The sequence below is a fragment of the Pristis pectinata genome, chromosome 2 (assembly GCF_009764475.1).
Source record: "Pristis pectinata isolate sPriPec2 chromosome 2, sPriPec2.1.pri, whole genome shotgun sequence".
NCBI classification, from domain to species: domain Eukaryota; kingdom Metazoa; phylum Chordata; class Chondrichthyes; order Rhinopristiformes; family Pristidae; genus Pristis; species Pristis pectinata.
The window spans coordinates 139,165,637-139,190,084 of NC_067406.1; the positions used below are offsets into that span (position 1 = coordinate 139,165,637).

General features: G+C 44.3%; 1 protein-coding gene and 1 non-coding gene across 2 annotated transcripts in view; one reads left to right on the forward strand and one right to left on the reverse strand.

The window, feature by feature from the left end:
- Nucleotides 1-24,448, forward strand: part of opn4xb (opsin 4xb) — a 55,602-nt gene that overhangs the window by 19,834 nt on the left and 11,320 nt on the right. The window contains exons 3-5 of the mRNA XM_052041051.1: nt 14,482-14,615; nt 20,752-20,955; nt 23,387-23,558. Coding sequence (XP_051897011.1) covers nt 14,482-14,615; nt 20,752-20,955; nt 23,387-23,558 — 510 coding nt within the window. The remainder of the gene's footprint in view (nt 1-14,481; nt 14,616-20,751; nt 20,956-23,386; nt 23,559-24,448) is intronic.
- On the reverse strand, nt 17,518-17,588 carry trnag-gcc (transfer RNA glycine (anticodon GCC)). The gene has a single exon. It is a non-coding gene; the product is annotated as a tRNA-Gly (tRNA).

Below are 24,448 nucleotides of genomic sequence, written 5' to 3' on the forward strand. Positions count from 1 at the left end.
CATCAAAAACAGGTGTTTGCTGGTGAAGTCAAGGGTGAGCAGAGGCCAATGTTTGACCGAGTCCCAGTTTTAATCATTTGGATAATTCAAAATGTGTACACAGGTCGGTTTAATGTTGACTTTTACCCGCTGGCTAATTTGAAGTGTGTTACTTTTGTCTGCAATCTGAAGAAGTTGGTGATGGCGGCTAAATGTGTTACCAAATTTCTAAAGGCATGTTGTTCCAAAATATCTGGATTGGAAATGGAAAAGCTAATGTAGGAAGAGAAAGAGTCAACAAAGAAGGAGCCAAGCACTTGCTAAATATTGACTGTGGCACTCAGTTTTCAGTTGGTCCATTAGGAAATGGATGGTAAGCCTATTATCATTATACTGGAAAAACTCAGCGAGTCAGGCAGCATCTGTGGAAAGAGAAACAGTTAACATTTCAGGAGAAACAAAGGACTGCAGATGCTGGAATCTAGATGAAAAACGCGATGATGCTGGAGGAGCTCAGCAGGCCAGGCAGCATCTATGGAGAAAAGCAGGCGGTCAATGTTTCTGGTCAGGACCCTTCTTCAGGACTGAAGATAGGAAAAGGCAAAGCCCAATATATAGGAGGGAAAAGCAGAGCAGAGTTTTTTCTCTGGAACAGCGGAGGTTGATGGGTGATCTGTTGGAAGGGCATAGATAGGGTGGACAGGCAATATCTTTTTCCTATTATTGAGTGATCCAATACCAGAGGGCATACATTTAAGGTGAGAGGGGGTAGGATCAGAACAGATGTCAGGGGTACTTTTTTTTACTCAGTGGTGGATGCCTGGAATGCCTTGCCTGATAGGGTGGTGGAGGCAAATTCATTGGGGGCTTTTAAGAGAGGCTTGGATGGACACATGAATGAGAGGAAATTGAAGGGATATGGGCATTATGTAGGTAGAAGGGATTAGCTATGTTCGCACAACATTGTGGGCCGAAGGGCCTGTTCTGTGCTGTACTGTTCTATGTTATATCATAGGTGGACAAAAGAGGGGAGGCGGGGTGGGCACAGGGTGGTGATAGGTAGATGCAGGTAAGAGATAGTGATGGGCAGGTGCGGGGGAGGAGGGGACAGCAGATCCACCGTGGGATGGGTCAAAGGTAAGGAGAGAGAGAAAAAAGGGCTAGGAAAGGGAAGAAGAGAAGAAGCGTGGTGGTGGGGGGGGTGGGGATTACCTGAAGTGGGAGAATTCAATGTCCATGCCATTAGGCTGCAAGGTTCCAAGACGGAAAATGAGGTGCTGCTCCTCCAGTTTGCGCTTGGACTTCTCCTAGCAGTGGAGGAGGCCGAGGACTGACATATCAGTGATAGTGTGGGAGGGGGAGTTGAAGTGACATTTCACGTCCTGAAACATTAATTGTTTCTCTTTCCACAGATGCTTCATCAGAACTGCGAAAGAGAATAAAAAGGCTACTTTTATATGGCAGAGAGGATTGAGGGAACAACACACACACAAAGCTGGAGGAACACAGCAGGTCAGGCAGCGTCTATGGAGGGAAGTGGATAGTCGACGTTTCAGGTCAAAACACTTCATTTCCCTCCATAGATGTTCCGTTACCCCCTGAGTTCCTCAGCATTGTATGTGTTGTTCCAGATTTTAGCACCTGCAGTCTCTTGTATCTCCAAGGTGGAAGGAGAGGTAAAAGAGAAAGTAATACCTGTGACAGAGTGAGACTGGATGACCAAACGTGATAGTTAAGGAGCAGATCAGACTCTGGTTAGACCACACTTGGAGTAATGTGTTCATTTCTGGTCTCCTCATTGTAGAAAGGATGTGGAAGCTTTAGAGAGGGTGCAGAGGAGATTTACCAGGATGTTGCCTGGATTAGAGAGCATGTCTTATGAAGATAGGTTGAGCGAGCTAGGGCTTTTCTCTTTGGAGAGGAGGAGGATGAGACGTGACTTGATAGAGGTGTACAAGATGATAAGAGGCATAGATCGAGTGGACAGTCAGACACTTTTTCCCAGGGTGACAATGGCTAACACGAGGGGACATAATTTTCAGGTGATTGGAGGAAGGTATGGGGGGATGTCAGAGGTAAGTTTTTTACACAGAGAGTGGTGGGTGTGTGGAATGCACTGCTGGCAGAGATGTGGAGGCAGATACATTGGGGACATTTAAGAGACTCAGATAGCCACATGAATGATAGAGAAATGGAGGGCTATGTGGGAGGGGAAGGTTAGATAGATCTTAGAACAGGATAAAATGTCGGCACAACATTGTGGGCCGAAGGGTCTGTACTGTGCTGTAATGTTCTATGTTCTAGATCAGGTTAGATTAAACTTCTTTGTGTAATGCATTACTAAGCGTAAGGCTATGGGACTATACAAAATCAGGAAAATTGAACCAAAATGATGAATACCAAAAATAGCCAGTTCTGACACTGACAGAAAGAAAGAGTGAGTTATCTAAAGTTGGAGAGTTCGATAGTGAGTCCTGCAGGCTGCAATGTGCCCAGAAGCCCTCACCAATTTTCATTGAAGCACCTATCCGGATGCATCATGGCTTAGTATGGCAACTGCTCTGCCTGTGACCGCAAGAAACTGCAGAGAGTTGTGGACACAGCTCGGCACGTCACGGAAACCAGCCTCTCCTCAATGGACTCTGTCTACACTTCTCGCTGCCTTGGTAAAGCAGCCAACATAACCAAAGACCCCACCCACCCCGGACATTCTCTCTTCGCCCCACTCCCATCGGGCAGAAGTTAAAAAAGCTTGAGAACACGTACCACCAGGCTCAAGGACAGCTTCTATCCCGCTGTTATAAGACTATTGAACAGGCCTCTCATATGATAAACTATTGAACTCTCAACCTACTTCATCGTGGCTCTTGCACCTTATTGTCTGCCTGCACTGCACTTTCTCTGTAACTGTAACACTATATTCTGCATTCTGTTATTAAACCATAGAACCATACAGCACAAAACAGGCCCTTCGGCCCACCATTGTTTTTCCTTTTGTACTACCTCAATGCATCAGACCTCCTCCCACGGATACCACCCAGCCTGCATATGCAGGTATCTCCCAGTCCCCACCCAACTAATAGGATTCACCTGCCTGAGTTCCAGACTCATCACCTGCAGCCGGTATTTAACCCCAGTTCACTCATCGAACCAGCTGGTCCCAACCAACTGGTCCTAGCTTTACTCTCCCTGCCTAAGGTTACCATGTTGCCTGCGGTGTTTAGTTTCTGTTCTCTCCTGTTTTGGGCCCCCTGTGGCTTGTTATTTTGTGGTTTATTATTAAAGTCATCATTCACTGCTAAATCATCTCCGCTGCTCTGCTTTTGGGTCAAACCTCCTCTACAGTCATGACACAATATACTTCTGTGTGGAATGATCTATCTGGATGGCAGCAAACAAAAGCTTTTCACTGTATCTCGGTACATGTGGCAATAATAAATGAATTACCAATTATATTTTGGATAAACCTGACAGCCTATGTTTGTATAATAGCCTGTTGAGCAGTTCACTTTTGGTATTAGGGTTCTGTCAAGGGAGACCATTTCATGAAATGGTGTCGGAGAATCACAGAGATGTATAACACACAGAAGGATACCATTCACTGCAGGGGCCACAATTAAGATGTTTACCGATGATACTAAAATTGGCAGTGTTGTTGATAGTGTGCACTGCAGAAAGATAGCAATGCACTGGTTAGGTGGACACAACAGAAACAATAGGAATTCAATCCAGATAAGTATGAGAAGACTAATCAAGGCAAAGGAATATTTGTGATACATGGAACAGAGAGATTTTAGAGTGCAAGTCCATGGTCACTGAAGATATCAGACCTTCTAACAGGTAAAAAGGCATATGGGGCTTTTGCCATTTTTGGGTGAGGCACAGAATGCAAGAACACTCTAGAAATAGGGCAATGGAGTGGAGCTTCTGCCTCCGATCTCCAGCAGCCTGGGTTCAATCCTGACCTGGGGTGCTGTCTGTGTGGAGTTTGCACGTTCTCCCTGTGACAGCGTTCCTCCCACATCCCAAAGATGTTTGGATTACTGAGTTAAATGGCCACTGTGAATTGCTCTTAGTGGTGTAATCTGTGGAGAGTTAATAGGAACCTGAAAACCATGGGGTTAATGTCAGATTAGTGTAAATGGGTGGCTGAAGATCAGTGCAGACTCAATGGATCAAAGGGCCTTTATCCGTGCTGTATTATTCAGTGGCTCTTGGAGTGCTTTTATGTTTTCCCCTTGATGCCTATTGACGAGATTTATCAGGGCACCTTTATAGAGTCATAGAGAGATGCAGCACGGAAACTGGCCCTTCGGCCTCCCAAGTCCATTCTAACCATCGACCACCTACTTTCACTGATCCCATTTTCTTCTCCCCACACTGACCCTCACCGGCACACTGGGATCGTTTTACCATGGACAATTAATCTACCGACCTGCACGTCTTTGGGATGTGAGAGGAAACTGGAATGGCTGTGGGGGAAACCCAAGTGGTCCCACAGAGAGAACATGCAAATTCCATACAGTTAGCACCTGAGTTCAAGATTGAACTTGGGTCTCTCACACTGTGAGGCAGTGGCTCTACTCATTGCACCACTGTGCTACCCTGATGAATCTCATTGCTATAGATGCTCCCATATATGGGAAGGTCTTCTCCATTATCTAACCTTTCAAATCCTTTCATCAGGTTACTCATTCGTCTCCCCTTTTCTAAAGTTAAGCTTCAAAAATATGTTCTCTCTTGATCTTTTAATTGCACTAGTTAAATATCAAAGTTCTAAGAACACCAGTGAAGAAACATAAATATTGCTTCCATAACTAAATGACGTTTTCCAACATGAAGCAAGTTCTTTGGTTTTTCTAAGAATCTTGACATACGTAATCAATGACTATTTTCTCCATGTATACCTTAGTCAGCTGCTTTTGTAATCCAGGGTGAGGTTTTTCTTCAGTCTGTGAAATTAAAGTGAAAACAATTGATGTGTGCCCTGATAATTCCAAGTGCTGAGTATTACCTGACTGTTCTGGAATGTATAAATCTTTCTTACTTTCCTCCTGAGACTATTACAACACATTTACAGAGAAGAAGGGTTGGCCATTGAGGTTGATGAGCTGTCATCAAAGCCAAAATATTAGGAACAAGTTTTAATGAAAGCTCATCAGTCTAAGATGTCCCCAGTTTGGCTCCTGACCTGAGTGTTTCCAGGATTTGCTGATTTTGCTACCCTGAAGGGGAGGGGGAAGTGGAAGGAGATTGAGGGAGGCATTTAAGGGAAAGGAACAGGGGCAGGGAGATGGAGAGAGGGGGGGCTGAAGGAGTGAAGGGATCACGATGGGGTGGAGTGAGGAAGAACGGAGGACCAAGGAAGATTTTGTCCGTGTGTGTGTGTGTGTGTGTGTGTGTGTGTGTGTAAGGTCTGTGCAGAAGAATCTCCAATGCTATTGGACTTTCTCTGTAACTGTAAAACTTTATTCTGTTGTCGTTTCCCTTGTACTACCTCAATGCACTGATGTGATGAAATGATCTGTATGGATGGCATGCAAAACAAACATCTTTCACTGTACCTCAGTAGACGTGACAATAATAAACCAATTTACCAATTTTTCTTCCTAGAACATAGAACATTACAGCACAGTACAGGCCCTTCGACCCACAATGTTGTGCTGACATTTTATCCTGCTCAAAGATCTACCTAACCCTTCCCTCTCACGTAGCCCTCCATTTCTCCATCGTTCATGTGGCTATCTAAGAGTCTCTTAAATTCCCTAATGTATCTGCCTCCACCACCCCTGCCAGCAGTGTGTTCCATGCACCCACCACCCTCTGTGGGGAAAAAAAAACTTACCTCTGACATCCCCCCCAATACCTTCCTCCAATGACCTTAAAATTATAGATAGATAGATAGATAAGATTTCTTTATTAGTCACATGTACCTTGAACACACAGTAAAAAGCATCTTTTGCATAGAGTGTTCTGGGGGTAGCCCGCAAGTGTCGCCACGCTTCCGGCGCCAACATAGCATGCCCACAACTTCCTAACCCGTATGTCTTTGGAATGTGGGAGGAAATCGGAGCACGTGGAGGAAACCCACGCAGACACGGGGAGAACGTACAAACTCCTTACAGACAGCGGCGAGAATTGAACCCGGGTCACTGGCGCCGTAATAGTGTTACGCTAACCGTTACACTACCGTGCCGCCCTTCATTATGTCATCGAATGTGTGATTATATATTCACATGTCAATTATTGTTAGTCTGAAATGAAACACACATTCTTGAAGTTCCTGGTACTTTTGAGAAATTGTAGTTAGAAATTACCAGCACTACTGGTCGTCAGAAACCTCCTGAGGCACTACAATTGGCTACAAGGACAGTGTCAACTATTAGCATTCATTGACACCAAGAGGGAAAAAAGTGATGGTTAAACATTTTTCACAGCATCTCACTGATGGTGTTCACCATGGGTGCCCAAATCTCTACGGTCAAGAAGGTAAAAACATCATGAGTGTTGAAGATCTCAGTTGTACTGTCAGAAGATAAACTTATGGACAATGTCATGACTTTTTTTTAAAGGAGATCTGATTTAATGCTAAACGCAAGGATGTTTTAATGCACCAAATTTATGGAGGTACAGGCAAAGTAAACAAAGAGTGGAAAAGGACAGGCAGCAGCAATTGTCTCAAAATAAAAAGCATGGCAGACAGCATTGGTCTTCACCGTGGAAGGAACTGCTGAGTAAAACACTCGGGAGTGCATCAGCATTGCTGTGTAGGGAGGAAATGGGATAAAATATCAGCTCAAATACAGACAGTCGTCATTGGCAGCCTCGGGCAGTACAATTGAGCAGGTGAGTCACTAACAGCCGACAGGGAAAGGGTGAAAATCTTCTTTCAGCCTAACAATATTCTTGATGCAGAAGAGCAGGTTGAAAATGTACTGGCATTGTCATGACAGAAAGTGTTGGCAGCCGTCTGAATAGAGGGAAAGAAAGTGATTTTACTGAAAGATCTGTGGCATATTGTAAGTTTACTCATCTGGTGATTCTACAGAAAACCAGAGATGTTTTATTCACAGAGGTAGAACAGGAGTTGGAAGAGTATTTTAACCCCCAACCATTTGAGAAATCTGTTTTAGGCATGTATAATTTTAGATTAGATAAGATAAGATCTTTATTAGTCACATGTACATCGAAGCACACAGTGAAATGCATCTTTTGCATAGAGTGTTCTGGGGGCAGTCCGCAAGTGTCACCACGCTTCTGGCACCAACATAGCATGCCCACAACTTCCTAGCCTGTACATCTTTGGAATGTGGGAGGAAACTGGGAACACCCAGAGGAAACCCACGCAATTACGGGGAGAATGTACAAACTCCTTACAGACTCTGGCCAGAATTGAACCCGGGTGGTTGGTGCTGTAATAGCATTACACTAACTGCTACACTACTGTGCCTGCCGCCATTGACACAACAAGTATACACAACACGAAAACAGGAAAAACAATGATTGTTGAAAGGCCAATCAAAAGATTGCATTTTGAGGCAGTTGTTAAACCATCCACTGCAGGATAGATGTGTGTGTGGCTTAAATAATGATCTGATTTAGTCTGAGTTGTTAAGTATGAAAAGCTTCACAATTAATCGGGCTTGCAAGATTGTAATATCAATAGAAAAGGCAGGGAAGAAGGCCAAAGAGTTCTATCCATTACCAGCTACAAGTGTGACAGCAGCCTACACTCAAAGGCAGAAGAGAACACGCCATCCCAGAAATAGCAATAGCACATTGGTGTAAGTGGCACATACTCTTATGACAGGTGCAAAGTCACCCACCACCTATGTTACTTAGCATTTAATGAGAAATCATGCTATCTGTAAGGAGAAGAGAAATAACAGTGAAAACAGACACAGAACAATGAATGAGAGCAGTGTTGGTAATGAATTATCTGCACAGAGAGGGGAATACTCCAAGTATTGGTATTGGTTTATTATTGTCACTTGTACCGAGGTGCCCTGAAATACTTGTCCTGCATACCGTTTGTACTGATCAATTCATTACACAGTGCAGATACATTGAGTTAGTACAGAGTGCATTGAGGTAGTACAGGGTAAAAACAATAACAGTACAGAGTAAAGTGTCACAGCTACAGAGAAAGTGCATTGCAGGTAGACGATAAGGTGCAAGGTCATAACATGTGAGGTCAAGAGTCCATCTCATCGTATAAGGGATCCATTCAATAGTCTTATCACAGTGGGACAGAAGCTGACCTTGAGCCTGGTGGTACGTGCCCTCAGGCTCCAGTATCTTCTGCCTGATGGGAGAGGAGAGAAGAGAGAATGACCCGGGTGGGTGGGGTCTTTGATTATGCTGGTTGCTTCACCAAGGCAGTGAAAGTCCAAGTAGGGGAGGCTAGTTTCGGTGACATGCTGGGCTGTGTCCACAACACTCTGCAGTTTCTTGTGGTCCTGGGCAGAGCAGTTGCCGTACCAAGCCATGATGCATCCAGATAGGATGCTTTCTATGGTGTATCGATAAAAGTTGGTGAGTGTCAAAGGGGACAAACCAAATTTCTTTAGCATCCTGAGGAAGTAGAGGTGCTGGTGAGCTTTCTTGGCCATGACATCTACATGGTTGGATCAGGACAGACTATTGGTGATGTTCACTCCAAGGAACTTGAAGCTCTCAACCTTCTCGACCTCAGCACCGTTGATGCAGACAGCTGCATGTACACCGCCCCCTTTTACTGAAGCCAATGACCAGCCTTTTGTTTTGCTGACATTGAGGGAAAGGTTGTTGTCATGATACCATGTCACTGAGCTCTCTATCTCCTTCCTGTACTGACTCATCGCCGTTTGAGATACAGCCTACTATGGTGGTATCATCTGCAAACTTGTAGATGGAGTTAGAGCAGAATCTGGCCACGCAGTCATGAGTGTATAGGGAGTAGAGTAGAGGGCTGAGGACGCAGCCTTGTGTGGCACCAGTGTTGAGAATAATGGTGCTGGAGGTGTTGCTGCCTATCCTCACTGATTGCGGTCTGTTGGTCAGAAAGTCAAGGATCCAGTTACAGAGGGAGGTGTTGAGTTCCAGGTCTTGGAGTTTGGTGATGAGTTTGATTGGAATTATTGAAGGTAGAGCTGTAGTCAATAAACAATAGTCTAAGTAGGTGTCTTTACTATCCAGATGCTCCAGAGCTGAGCGTAGGGCCATGGAGATGGTGTCCACTGTAGACCTGTTATGGCAGTAAGCAAATTGCAGTGGGTCGAGGTTGTCTGGGAGGCTGGAGTTGATGCATGCCATAACCAGCCTCTCAAAGCACTTCACGATGGTGGATATGGCCCCTTGTGTGAGCCATTTTCGCCCTGGTAAAAAGTCTCTGACTGTCTACTTGATCTAAGCTTCTTATCATCTTGTACACCTCTATCAGGTTACCTCTCATCCTCCTATCCTCATGAGACACGCTCTCCAATCCAGGCAACATCCTGGTAAATCTCCTCTGCACCCTCTCTAAAGTTTCCACCTCCTTCCTATAGTGAGGCAATCAGAACTGAACGCAATATTCTAAGTGTAGTCTAACCAGGGTTTTATAAAGCTGCAACATTATCTCGTGGCTCTTGAACTCAATACCCCGAGTAATGAAGGCCAACACATCTTCTTAACAACCCTATCAACTTGCGCAGCAACTTAGATCAATCTATGGATGTGGAACAGATCCTTCTGTTTCTCCACACTACTAAGAATCCTGTCATTAACCCTGTATTCTGCCTTCAAATTTGACCTTCCAACATAAATCACTTCACACTTTACCAGGTTGAACTCCCATCTGCCATTTCTCAGCCCAGCTGTGCATCCTATCAATGTCCCGTTGTAACCCTTGACAACCTTCTACACTGTCCACAACACCACAAACCTTCGTGTCATCTGCAACCTTACTAACCCACCCTTCCAATTCCTCATCCAAGTCATTTATATAAATCACAAAGAGCAGGGGTCCCAGAACAGATCCTTGTGGAACATCACCAGTTACTGACCTCCAGGCAGAATACACTCCAAGTACAACCACCCTCTGGGCAAGTCAGTTCTGAATCCACATAGCCAAGTTTCCCTGGATCCCATGCCTCCCGACCTTCTGAATGAAGCCATCTTGGAGAGTCTTATCAAATGCCTTACTAAAGTCCGGATACATCACATCCACTGCTCTACCCTCATCAATGTGTTTTGTCACATCCTCAAAGAATTCAATCAGGCTTGTGAGGCATGACCTGCCCCTCACAAAGCCATGCTGACTCCTCTGTGTTTCCTCCTCTATCCGTAATCAGTCCAACCTTCACTCTAGTCATCCTCCTGTTCTTCACATATGTGTAGAACACCTTAGGGTTTTCCTTAATCCTACTTGCCAAGGCCTTCTCACGCCCCCTTCTAGCTCTCCTAAGTCCATTCTTAAGCTCCTTCCTGGCTACCTTGTAACTCTCTAGAGCCCTGTCTGATCCTTGCTTCCTAAACCTTAAGTAAGCTTCTTTCTTCCTCTTCACTAGATATTCCATATCTCTTGTCAACCATCTTCACCCCACCATCCCTTTCCTTCCTCAATGGGACAAACCTATCCAAACCCCACACGTGATCTCTGAACAACCTCCACATTTCCATTGTGCATTTCACTGAGTACCACTGCTCCCAATTTACACTCCCAAGTTCCTGCCTAATAGCATCATAATTCCCCCTCCCCCAGTTACCCATACCGTCTGCTCCAAGGGTAAAGGTCAGGGAGTTGTGGTCACTGTCTCCAAAATGCTCACCCATCGAGAGATCTGAAACCAGACCAGGTTCATTGCCTAGTACCAGATCCAGAATGGCCTCTCCTCTAGTCGGCCTGTCAGGAATATTGTGTCAGGAATCCTTCCTGGACACACATAACAAATTCTGCCCCATCCAAACCTTTTGCACTACGGAGGTGCCAATCAATGTCAGGGAAGTTGAAATCATCCATGACAACAACCCAGTTATTTTTGCACCTTTGCAAAATCTGCCTCCCGATCTGTTCCTCAGTGTCTCTGTTGCTACTGGGGAGTGTATAGAATACTCCCAATGGAGTGATTGCTCCCTTCCTGTTTCTGACCTCCACCAGCACTGACTCTGTAGACGATCCCTCCAGGACATCTTCCCTTTCTGCAGCTGTGATACAGCACTGATTACTTATGCCACTCCTCAACCTCTTTTACCTCCATCCCTGTCCCTTTTGAAACATCTAAACCCCAGAATATCCAGCAGCCATTCCTGCCCTTGTGACAGCCAAGTATCTGCAATGGCCACAACATCGTAGTTCCATGTACTGACCCATGCTCTAAGTTCATCACTCTTGTTCCTGATACTTCTTGCATTAAAATGGACACACTTCAACCCATCCAACTGACTGCGGTTTTGCCCTAAAAACTGCCTATCCTTCCTCACAGTCTCTCTACATGCTGCATCAACCTGTACACCAGCTGCCCCATCCTCTGACCTATCACTCAGGTTCCCATCCCCCTGTCAACTAGTTTAAACCCTCTGCAACAGCTCTAGCAAACCTGCCCGCAAGAATATTGGTTCCCCCTCCAGTTCAGGTGTAACCCATCCCTTTTGTACAGGTCGTACCTTCTCCAGAAGAGATCCCAATGATCCACAAATCTGAAACCCTGCGTCCTGCACCAATCTCTCAGCCACACAGTTATCTGCCAAATCAACCTATTCTTACCCTCACTAGCACGTGGCACAGGCAGCAATCCAGAGATTACTACCCTTGAGGTCCTGCTTTTCAGCTTCCTACCTAGTTCCCCATGTTCACTTTTCAAGACCTCATCCTTTTTCCTGCCTACGTTGTTGGTACCAATATGTACCACGACTTCTGGCTGCTCACCCTCCCCCTTCAGAATGCTGTGGACCCCATCTGAGACATCCCTGACCCTGGCACCTGGGAGGCAACTATAGCATACAAATGCTACTAAAATATAAACCACAACTTATGACCCTCCTCGCCTCTTGTGGACCGCTGGGACAGTGACTCACAGATGACAGCATTCTCAGCGCTGAAGGAGAAGGAAGAGATTTGCCTCTTTGCTTAAACAAAAGGGGAATGAATTATGTTACAAAGAGAACAGAAATGCTTCCAAGGTCACATGCAGTAAACATGCACTATAGTAGTGACTGTATGTAGTTCAGTGCTTCCTAAATTCGGCTCTGTTGAAATCAATGAAACAGAATTTTGGAAGCACAATACAATGTCACACAGACAGCAAATGAAAGTAAGGATGAATTTCTCGTCAACAATGAGTCAATGCTGAATTTAGGAGAAATTATTTTATTTAATTGTCACTAAATAAATGGCTTGCATTTTTAGAAATTATATTTGTCTCTGCTCTTTTGCAAAGCTCTCTAATTAGACCCACCCACCTTCTCTTTTCCCAAAGGCACGCATGTATTTCCTTTCCAAATACTTATTGAATTACTTGCTGAAAGTTGAGGTTGAATTTGTTTTGACAGCCTTTTAAAGCACTTGATTCATTTCCATTCTGTGACTTAGCCAGAGCCACAGATCTGTGACCAATGATAGAACATAGAGCAGTACAGCACAGGAACAGGCCCACAATGTCTGTGCCAAACACAATGACGAATTGAACTAAATCTCTTCTGCCTGCACATAATCCATATCCCTCCATAATATCCCACTGTGATAAGACTATTGAACGGCATCGACCTTATATGATGAGATGAACTCTTGACCTCACAATCTACCTTGTTATGACCTTGCACCTTATTGTCTACCTGCAATGCACTTCCCTGTAGCTGTGACACTTTACTCTGTATTCTGTTATTGTTTTTACCCTGTACTACCTCAATGCACTGAGTAATGAATTGATCTGTACAATCAGTATGCAAGACAAGTTTTTCACCGTACCTCGTTACAAGTGACAATAATAAACCAATACCAATACCTGTGTAACTATCTAATAGCCTCTTAAACGCCACTATTGTATGATGAATGGCAAAGATGGTAGAGTTTGACATCTAAATCAAACCATAGAATCGCTATTGGTCAGACCACATTTGGAGTATTGTGAGCAGTTTTGGGCCTCATATCTAAGGAAGGATATACTGGTGCTGAAGAGGGTCCAGAGAAGGTTTACAATGATCCCATGAATGGAAGGGTTAACATGTGAGGAGCGTTTGATATCTCTGGGCCTATGCTCCCTGGAGTTTAGAAGGATGCGGGAGGATCTCATTGAAACCTACTGAATAATGAAAGGCCTGGATCGAATGGACGTGGAGAGGATGTTTCCATCAGTGGGAGAGTCTAGGACCAGACGGCACAGTCTCAGAATAAAAGGGTATCCCTTTAGAAATGAGGAGAAATTTCTTTAGCAGAGGGTATTGAGTCTGTGGAATACATTGCCACAGATGGCTGTGGAGGCCAAGTCATTGGGTGAATAGGTTCTTGATTAGTAAGGGCATCAAAGGTTATGGGGAGAAGGCAGGAGAATGGAATTGAGGGGGAAATGTAAATCAGCCATGATCGAATGGCAGAGCAGACTCAATGGGCCAAATGGCCTAGTTCTGCTCCTTTGTCTTATGGTCTATTAAGAGGAAGTAACTGGGTCCTAGTGCCTCCTGGATTCACCATTCAACAATTTCAGACCTAAACAACTGCTTCCCTTTCTCCAGGTAGTGGCTGTTGATTCTGTCCTAGGCACACTAGACCCATCTTTTCTGTTTCTTTTACACCGTTGTTGGCCATCCTTTCTTACCCACGATTTCAACACTTCCTGCCTTCTATCCTCCTGTTGGTCTCAATGACGGCAACTGGGGAAACCTCATTCTGGAAGGGAGGCTGGGTTGGGGCGGAGCCAAGAGAGGAGGAACGAGGAGGGGAAGGGAGCTGAGTGAAGGGAGAAAAGGAAAGAGGTTGAGGAAGCATTTAAGAGAAGGGAATAGAGGTAGGGAGAGGGAGAGAGGGGGAACTGAAGGCGTGAAGGGAACAGGATGGAGTGGAGTGGAGTGGGGGCCAAGGAAGATGTTGTGTGTGTGTGTGTGTGTGTGTGTGGGGTCTGTGCAGAAGAATCTGAGCTCTATACAGTGTCACATTCACCTGAAGAAGCAGATTGCATCTCAATCCAACAAGTTATACAAAAACTAACAACTCTGGGAGTGCAGCACTCCCTCACTACTGAACTGGGGTACCAACCATAAGACGTTGAAAGGAACTGGGGCAAGAAAGCTTCTTAGTGACCATCAGAGAACTTTGGGTAAGGATCTCAGTGACATAGAACTGGCAAAAGTGCGCCAGAAGTGTAGTGACACTTGCAGGCCACCCCCAGAGCACTCCACGCAAAAGATGCATTTCACTGTGTATTTCAATGTACATGTGACTAGTTAAGATATCTTATCTTATCTTGTTTAACTGGAATTGGCGCTGTAAAGAATAGTACTGTGTATGTCAAGATGTAGCCTGATTTTCCTTGGTTTTCCATTGAACAGCAACAAGAAGTTGAGGACTCCACCAAACTTCTTCATAATGAACCTGGCAGTCAGCGATCTCCTGATGACTGTCTCGCAATCACCAGTTTTCTTCATTAGCAGTTTAAGCAAGCGATGGGTATTCGGTGATATTGGTGAGTGCTTTCTCACTTTTTGCTTGCAGATGCGTTACCAGCTCCTGCAGTGTCGATGCAGTGCACACACCTGCAGAACTGCATCTGACAACTGCTTTTGGGCCATACACACGAGTCCACAGACTCGCCAACCATTCCATCTGCCGTGCTTGTCGTCATTTACAGTAGTTTGATTAACTTAACAGCCAGCAGCTGTTTAGGATGTGTGACGAAACCAGAGAACACCGGAGGGAATCCCACACAGTCAGAAGGAGAACATTCAAACTCCACACACAGCACCAGAGGTCAGGGTCAAGCCCAGGTTGCTGGAGCTGTGAGACAGCAGCACTACCTGCTCCACTGCTTTCCAACTGATAAGTGTATCGAGATCTTTGATGTTAGGAATGGATGAGATTGGAGAAAGGGAAGAAGCAAAGCCATGGAGGAAATCAGAAAAAAAAACCCTGTGAATTTTAAAGTAGAGGCATTGTTTAACAAAAGTAAATCAGTAATCAAAAATTATGGTTATCTGGTCACTGCAAAAAGCAAAATAAAATTCAGACTTGCTCCAAATGGAATTGCCAACAACATTCACTTGGAGTTTTTCAAGTTAATGATTTAACTTGAGCTGATAATTAAGAAGGAACCTCTGATGCACAGTGACATGACTTAAGTCAGGTTTGATTTTCTTCTGTGGGCAGATGTGGGAATCCTTCCGTGCACTTTGAAGCATTTTCCTGCATCAAGTTCCATTCAAAATCACCTGTATCTCACTGAACTCAAGATTTGTCATGAACCACTTCATCCAGATAGCGTACTAAAGCATAGTTTTAACCATTTGCCCTAAAATTACTGCTTGACATGTTTCAAAGTAGTAATTTGGTCGAATTTGACCAGAGTATCCACTGTTTCAGGGGTCAAATTTTAAATGACGTTACAAGAATATGCAGGACCCAATGCTAGTTATATTGAATTTCAGTTGTTAGTTTTTTGCAAATGCATCCAATGTCCCTTTGGCCAAAGAAAACAAGGTTAATTTTAGAATGTCCTTGAAGCACAGGAAATTTACAGAGCTGTCGAGGTGAGTGATTTGAGCTGAGGGGTGTGGATAGTTTTCTGCTTCCAGTCCACTGCCCTTGTATAGCAAGAGCACCATGAAAACTTTGAACATTGATTTGAACTGAATATTTTTGGCTCTTAAAATACTCCAGTGTTTTGAGTCGGTCACATTGAGTTTTGGGCAAATTGAAGCAAAGCCAACAACATGACCAACCAGGCAGATACTCCATCCTGTATTTCTTCTTGTATATTTGCTGAGACAAGGTTGCACTGAGATGACTGATAAACCTGTTTCTTCATGCCTTTGAAATCTTTACATTGAAAGGATCAGGTTTCCGATTTCACTCGGAAATGCACCATATATAGCTCTGTACATTTCAATTGCCACCTTACTTTTTGATCAAGTTGAACACAAAACTACAGTCACAACTTGCCCTTACAGGCGAGCATTTACATAGTATTTCAAGGCACACTGGATCACAGAGTTAGGACATAAGCAAATACAGTCAAAGATGCAAGTTTTAAGGAACGTCTTAAGTGAGGAGGTGGAGAGATAAAGAAACTTAGGAAGGGAACAGAACTTGGGGTCTTGATGGCTAAAAGAAAAAGTGGAGCATGCACAAGAGGTCAGAACTAGAACAACAATCTGCTGGAGGAGCCCAGCAGGTTGAGCAACATCTGTGGGGCAGAAGGAACTGTTAATGTTTGGGGTTAAAACCCTGCTTCAGGACTTTGAAGACGTCTTCCTCCTCTCTTCGGCAGGAGTTCTGTGAGACCCTCTCTCACTGCCCCCCCCCCCCCCGTGGTTTCTGCTGCTCTTGGTCCATGTTCTTATAAGTGTCGCCAGGTCAGAGTTCGATGTTGGTGGCTTTTAGGATTGGAGGAAGATACAGAAATGTAAGGGTATAGGATGCAGAAGGATTAATCATTGATGATCATGTTAGAATACTTTGGTAGAGTGGTGGGGGTGGGGGTGGGGGTTAATGGCACTAGTTTTGCTGTGGAACCCAATCCTTAACTCACTGTTCCTTTGCCCCAAACTTACCAGGTCTCGTTCCTTGACGATCAAAAGGGACCTAGAAATGACCATCAAAGCTCCTTGAGGCACACATGCCTCCAACAACATAACCCGGATGATGTGAGCTGGCCAGAAAAGGCTCTCTTCACAAAATCCCCCTGAATCCTCCGCAAGGGGAATTTTGAGGGCAGGGGATTCATCGAAGCTGTCAACATACCTCAATCAGGAACAATGAAATAAATAATTACAAAATTTTAAGAATTGTAATCACACAAAAATCTCAAAATAATTAACTACATCTCAACAAACACAAATAATTAAAAATGTATAACCTAATTTCTTCTTACCTTTCTTCAGCATGGCTATATAATTGCTATTCAAATGAATTGGCACTTGTATCCAGTGATAAGTCTGACCCACTACAGGATCCAAGAGCAGGTTCCCCAGTGTGAATGCTGGGGAATTTCGGCAAGCTCCTGATATTTCAGGAAACCAATGTTGCTGGCCACCCAAGCGCTGTTGGTAAGATAAGATAAGATATCTTTATTAGTCACATGTACATCAAAACACACAGTGAAATGCATCTTTTTTGCATCGAGTGTTCTGGGGGCAGCTCGCAAGTGTCGCCACACTTCTAGTGCCAACATAGCATGCCCACAACTTCCCTATCCATACGGCTTTTGGAATGTGGGAGGAAACTGGAGGACCCGGAGGAAACCCACGCAGTCACGGGAAGAATGTACAAACTCCTTACAGACCGTGGCCAGAGTTGAACCCGGATCTCTGGTGCTGTAATAGTGTTACACTAGCTGCTACACTACCGTGCCTGCCCTCAAAATGATATTTTGCATTGGCTGGGAATCGAACCCGGGCCTCCCGCGTGGCGGGTGAGAATTCTACCACTGAACCACCAATGCAATGTAGTTTCCATTTTGGAAAAATCCCAAAGTTTGCAGACAAAATCCAGGAAAGTCTGGTCAGCATAGATCAGTTAACAGAGAAGAGAGAGTTTTTATTAGGAAAGGTTTCGAGGGATATGGGCTAAACGCAGGCAAATGGGACCAGCTTAGATGGGAATCGTGGTTGGTGTGCACCATTTGGGTTAAAGGGCCTGTTTCTGTGCTGTATTACTTTATGACTCCATAGCTGACTGTGATTGGTGTGAGTTAAGATATATAAGGCAGACAATGTTAAACTCATGGATATGGTGATGGCACAGCAGTTAAAATTCTAGACTAGTTACTACTCAACTAACAATACCTTGGATCCTGTGTCAGGTCAGACTTATCATTGGATCCAAGGTTCCATTCATTTTATTGCTGTGCAAGAAATAGGTAAGAATAAAGTAACAACCAGATAAGATAAGAGAAGATTTTTTTAATTAGTCACATGTACATCGGAACACACAGTGAAATACATCTTTTGCATAGAGTGTTCTGGGGGCAGCCCGCAAGCGTCGCCACGCTTCCGGCGCCAACCTAACACGCCCACAACTTCCTAACCTGTATGCCTTTGGAATGTAGGAGGAAACCGGAGCACCCGGAGGAAACCCACGCAGACACGTGGAGAACGTACAAACCCCTTACAGACAGTGGCCAGAATTGAACCCGGGTCGCTGGCGCTGGAAAGCGTTACGCTAACCGCTACACTACCGTGCCTTTTGCCAGAGTTCAAATCCAACCATGGTGACTGTGGGATTTAATTTCAGTTAATAATCAGGAATTGGTTTCTTTCATACAATCACTTTAATATCAAATCAGATGAGTGACACAGTGGCTCAGCTGGTAAAGCCACTGCCACACAGCTCCAACAGCCCAGGTTCAATCCTGACCTCTGGTGCTGTCTGTGTGGAGTCTGGACCATGTGGGTTTCCCCTGTGCTCCAGTTTCCTCCCACAACATGCAGTTGGTAGGTTAAATTGACTGCTGCAAATTGCCCCTTGTGTGTGCAGGTGAGTGGTAGAATCAATGGAGGGAGTTGGTGGGAATGCAGGGAGAATAAAGTGGGATTAGTATAGATGAGTGATCAATAATCAACACAGACTCAATGCGCTGAAGGGCCTGTTTCCATGTTGTGTGACCCTACACAAGGAAATCCGATCTGATTTTCTGAGGAACTCTGAAACTCTGAAGTTATACGATAGAACCTGGGAAGGGATTGGATGATTTAAAATTGGGACAGACCAAATCAGAACACTGAATTCAAAGCCTTGGTCTCCTGGAAAGAATTTCAGATCAGGGTCAAAGTCGAGTTTATCGCACAAGTACATGTGTGCACGGGTGCAATGAAAAGCTTACTTGCAGCAGCATCACAGGCACATGGCATCATAATAAGCAGCATTCACAAGAAAAACATAAACTAAACAACAGGACATTGATAGGATGCAGAGCTGGGCTGAGAAGTGGCAGATGGAGTTCAACCTGGAAAAGGGTGAAGTGATACACTTTGGAAGATTGAATTTAAAGGCAGAATACAAGGATAAGGGCAGGACTCTTAGCAGTGTGGAGGAACAGAGGGATCTTGGGCTCCACATCCATAGATCCCTCAAGGTTGTTGTGCAGGTCAATAGGGTTGTTAAGAAGGCGTATGGTGTGTTGGCCTTCATTAGTCGGGGTATTGAGTTCAAGAGCCGTGAGGTGATGTTGCAGCTCTATAGAACTCTGGTTAGACCACACTTGGAATATTGTGTTCAGTTCTGGTTACCTCATTATAAGAAGGGTGTGGAAGCTTTTCAGAGGGTGCAGAGGAGATTTACCAGGATATTTCCTGGATTGGAGACCATGTCTTATGAGGATGGGTTGAGTGAGCTATGGCTTTTCTCTTTGGAGAGAAGGTATAGGGAGGATGTCAGAGGTAAGTTTTTTACACAGAGAGTGGTGGGTGTGTGGAACACGCTGCCGGCAGAGGTTGTGGAGGCAGATACATTAGGGGCATTTAAGAGAATCTTAGGCAGCCACATGAATGATAGAAAAATGGAGGGTTATGTGGGAGGGAAGGGTTAGATAGATCTTAGAGCAGGATAAAACGTCGGCACAACATTGTGGGCGGAAGGGCCTGTACTGTGCCGTGATGTTCAATAAACATAAATTATACACAATATTTACAAGAAAGAACACAATTAGAACATAAAAAAAACAAGGTCCATTTTGGTGCAAAGTGATCAAAATGGTCATAGTGTTGCTCATCAAGTGTTGGTCAAAGGAATACATGAAATAAAACCACCTTCTGTAATGAACACTTTATTAACAACTCAATGGTGAAGCTTATCAGGCAGCATCTGACAAAGAGTCTTCAAGCTATTTCTCTTTCCACAGATGCTGCCTGACCTGCTGAATTCTTCCAGAATTTCTGTTTTTATTTCAGATTTCCAGCATCTACGTTTTATTTGATTTGCAGTAATGAAACTACTTGGTTTTGCTGTGACGAGAAAATACATATATTTGTATATCAGATCCAAGAGGGGTAGACTTCACACTGTCTCTCTGTGCAGGATGTGTTCATGACAAAGCTCATCATATTTTCCACCAACACGTTCTGTCATCTGCACAGATTTGATGGGGATATTACTGAAGTAATCTCTCTCTTCCCTGCGGGCTTTGGACTGGTTAACTGAACTCAAACAGGACCTGGTAACTATTTCCCCAAAGCATCCTTGTGAGGCAAGAATTCCATGCTGCGGAAATCACTAAAAAAGTTAAGATTACACAGGGTAGGTAGGCATAATTCCTATTAAGGCCAATCAAGTAAACCATTTGAGTTTAACCTCAGAACCCAAGAGGGCATAGGTTTAAGATCAGAGGCGAGAGATTTAAAAGGGACATCAAGAGCAGCTTCTTCATGCAAAGGGAGGTGCATATTTGGAACGAGCTACCAGAAATAGTGTTTGAGGAGGGCACATTAGCAACGTTTAAGAGCATTCCAGGTAAGTAGATGGAAAGGAGAGGTTTGGAGGGCTATGGGCCAAGCGCAGGCAGATGGGTCTAGCTCGCTGGGCAACACAGTCGGCATAGACCAGTTGGGCCAAAGGGCCTGTTTCAATGCTGTGTAGCTCTATGACCTTGTGTTGATGTTTTCTTGCAGGCTGTGAACTCTACGGTTTCTGTGGAGCACTTTTTGGGATTACATCCATGATCACTTTAATGACGATAACTATTGACCGCTACCGGGTTATTACCAAACCGTTGCAAACAATTGGCTTAACAACCAAGAAGAATATCCAGCAGATTATTCTTGCTGTTTGGCTCTACTCACTTGCATGGAGTCTCCCTCCACTGTTTGGATGGAGTAAGTATCTCTTTCCCAAATCACACTCTGCAATATGCTGTATTCTTTGACAGGTTTAATTCATTAACTCTGGTGCACTCTGAGGTTAATTTTGCAATGGGAAACCTAGACAAAGAAATCAGCTGCTTCTTTTATTTTGTGGCTTTTTATGTCAACAGTGTACGTGGAGAGGAACTTGATAAATGTACAAGTGAAAATTCTCAATATATGCTTATAGTTAAGAACACATTCATAAAACAAACAAGTAAAGCGATTGCAAAATCCCAAAGCACTTTACTATAAATAAAGGACTTTTGTAGTTACTGCTGCAGTGTAGGAATTACAGCGACTATTTCATGTGTAGCAAGATTCCTGAAAAAGGGACAGCAGCTAATTAACTTACTAACAAATCGTTGGGATGTGGGAGGAAACCAGAGCACCTGGAGGGAACCAGAGGGAACCTGGAGGGGTGCACAGGAGATTTACCAGGATGCTGCCTGGATTGGAGAGCATGTCTTATGAGGATAGATTGAGTGAGCTAGGGCTTTTCTCTTTGAAGGGGAGGATGAGAGGTGACTTGATAGAGGTGTACAAGATGATGAGGCATAGATTGAGTGGACAGTCAGAGACTTTTTCCCAGGGCAAAAATGGCTATTGGTATTGGTCTATTATTGTCACTTGTACCGAGGTACAGTGAAAAACTTGTCTTGCATACCGATCGTACACGTCAATTCATTACACAGTGCGGTTACATTGGGTTAGTACAGAGTGCATTGAGGTAGTGCAGGTGAAAACAATAACAGTACAGAGTAAAGTGTCACGAGGGGGCATAATTTTAAGGTGATTGGAGGAAGGTATAAGGGGGATGTCAGAGGTAAGCTTTTTACACAAGGAGTGGTAGGTGCATGGAACGCACTGCCGGCAGAGGTTGTGGGGGCAGGTACATTAGGGACATTTAAGAGACTCTTAGGTAAACACACAAAGGATAGAGAAATGGAGAGCTATGTGGGAGGGAAGGGTTAGATAGATAATAGAGCAGGATAAAATGTCGGCACAACATTGTGGGCTGAAGGGCCTGTACTGTGCTGTAATGTTCTATGTTCTAACCCACCCAGTCATAGAGAGAGGGTGAAAATTCCACACAGATATCACCAGAGGCCAGGATTGGAGTCATGGTACATCAGTACTAACCTCTGAGGTGGTGTCGCCTCTCATGGTGAAAGGAACAGAGTTAGTATTTCAGATTGATGCTCTTTCTTTCAAAGTGGGAAAGGTTTCAAATCTGATAGAAGATTATAAAGTTACAAGAGGCATAGATAGGGTAGGTAGTCAGTGCTTTTTCCCCTGAGGTTAGAAATGTCAAATACTACAGGATATGCATTTAAAATGAAAGGAGGAAAGGAGATGTGCGGGGCAAGTTTTTTACACAGAGAGTGGTGGGTGCCTGGAACAGGCTGCCAGGGGCGGTGGTGGAGGCAGATATGATAGTGGTGTTTAAGAGGCTTTTATATAGACCCATGAATATGCAGAGAATGGAAGGTTATGGACCATGTGCAGGCAGAAGGGATTTAGTTTAACTTGGGATCGTGTTCAGCACAGACATCGTGGGCTGAAGGGCCTGTTCCTGTGCTGTACCGTTCTATGCTCTCTGTAAGAAGCTGAGGGGGAGGGGTGGAGGAATGGAAGTTCTGTGATAGGTTGGAAGTCCAGGAAGACTGAACAGCAAAAGAGATGATGGTGCAAATCAAGATTGGGAAGGTTGGGGTAAGTAAATAAAGAAGAGACAGATATAACAGAAATGTAACTGGGAACAGTTGAATCATTTTCTGAAATTGTTATACAGCATGCTGTAATATGCCTGATCAATGGATGAGGGGCTGTTCCTCCAGTTTAAATGAAGTATGCAGTTTGAAATCTGCCATGGAAATTCAGTAATCAAAGGGCACAGAGTGATGCAGTAGGTAGTGCTGCTGTCTCACAGCGCCAGAGACCCAGGTTTAATCCTGACCTCCAGTGCTGTCTGTGTGGAGTTTGCACGCTGTCCCTGTGACTCTGTGTGTGTGTGTGTGTGTGTGTGTGTGTGTGTGTGTGTGTGTGTGTGTGTGTGTGTGTGTATGTGTGTGTGTCCGTCCGTCCCTTGGCTGTTCTGATCTCCTGCCCACATCCCAGAGATGTAGGGATTGCCCTCAGTGCAGTTGAGTGGTATGAAAACTAGGGCATCTTAGATAGGCATGTGAGAGAGTATAGATTACAGGGATATAAGTGTGGAATGGGATTGCTCAGAGAGCCAGCATAGACTTGATGGGTTGAATGGCCGAAAAAATAAGAAAAAGTGGAAAAGGTTATCTAAGATCTGTGAATTATAAGCATTAATTGGTATGCTGCTGTTTGAATGTCTGTCCTTTTGAAAGGTTTTAATTGCATTCGTGAAACCTTTCCATATTTGCTGCAGGTTCCTACATCCTTGAAGGTTTAATGACTTCCTGTACCTGGGATTACTTGACAATATCTCCCTCCCACAGGAGTTACACTTTAATGCTGTGCTGCTTTGTATTCTTTGTGCCTCTGCTTGTGATTTCCTATTGCTACATATTCATGTTCAAGGCCGTTAAGAGCAGATGCAGGTAAGGACACTACATTTTTGTTTGATCACAGGGCAGGTCAGTATTTACTGTCCATCTCAAATTAAACTGATTGAATCATTAGGCTATTTCATCAAAAGATCTAGCTATGAGAGCAACAAAATACTCAGCTGGTCAAGCAGCGTTTGTGGAGTGGGAAACAGTTAACGTTTCAGGTCAATAACCTGTCTACAGAGCCAGGAAAAGTTAGAAGCCAAACGTGCTTCTCTCCACCCCTCTCCCTCTGGTGTTGCAGAAAGCTGGGAGACAAAACAAAGGGGATATATTTAATAGGGTAGAAGCCAAGAGAGACTGGATGACATAACTGGGGGTGGTGCTGGCTGAGAGAGGGTGGTGAAGGCTTGTTAACCACAGCTGATCTGTCTGAGGAAGGTGTTAGTAGAAGGAGATTGCATGTGGATAAGATAAAGAGAAATAAAAGTGTTAGAAATGAATTCAGCAGTTGCTGGAAATCTGAAATAAAGGAGAATGCCGGACATTACATCAGAAATGATGGCCAATGCTGTCACAAACAGGAAAGGCTGGTTATCTGAACTCAATATTGAGGGCTGTAAGGTACCCAGATGGAAAATGAGATGCTGTTCCTCAAGCTTTTGTTGAGCTTTGTTGGAAAAGTGCAGGAGGTCAAAGACAAGGAGGTCAAAGAGGGAATGGCACAGGGAATTAGAGGGAATTTAAGAATGATGAATATCTGCAGTCACTTATAGGCATCAGTGAACCAGATGGGTTTTCACAGCAATCAAGTGGTTTCAAAATGATCAGTGCTGCCAATAAACCTTTACTTATCCCAGTTAAACATCCCAGGTGCCATGATGTGATTGGAGTTTGTAACTCTGGGCTATCAGTCCCAATCTCTGGAAAGTTGGTCACAT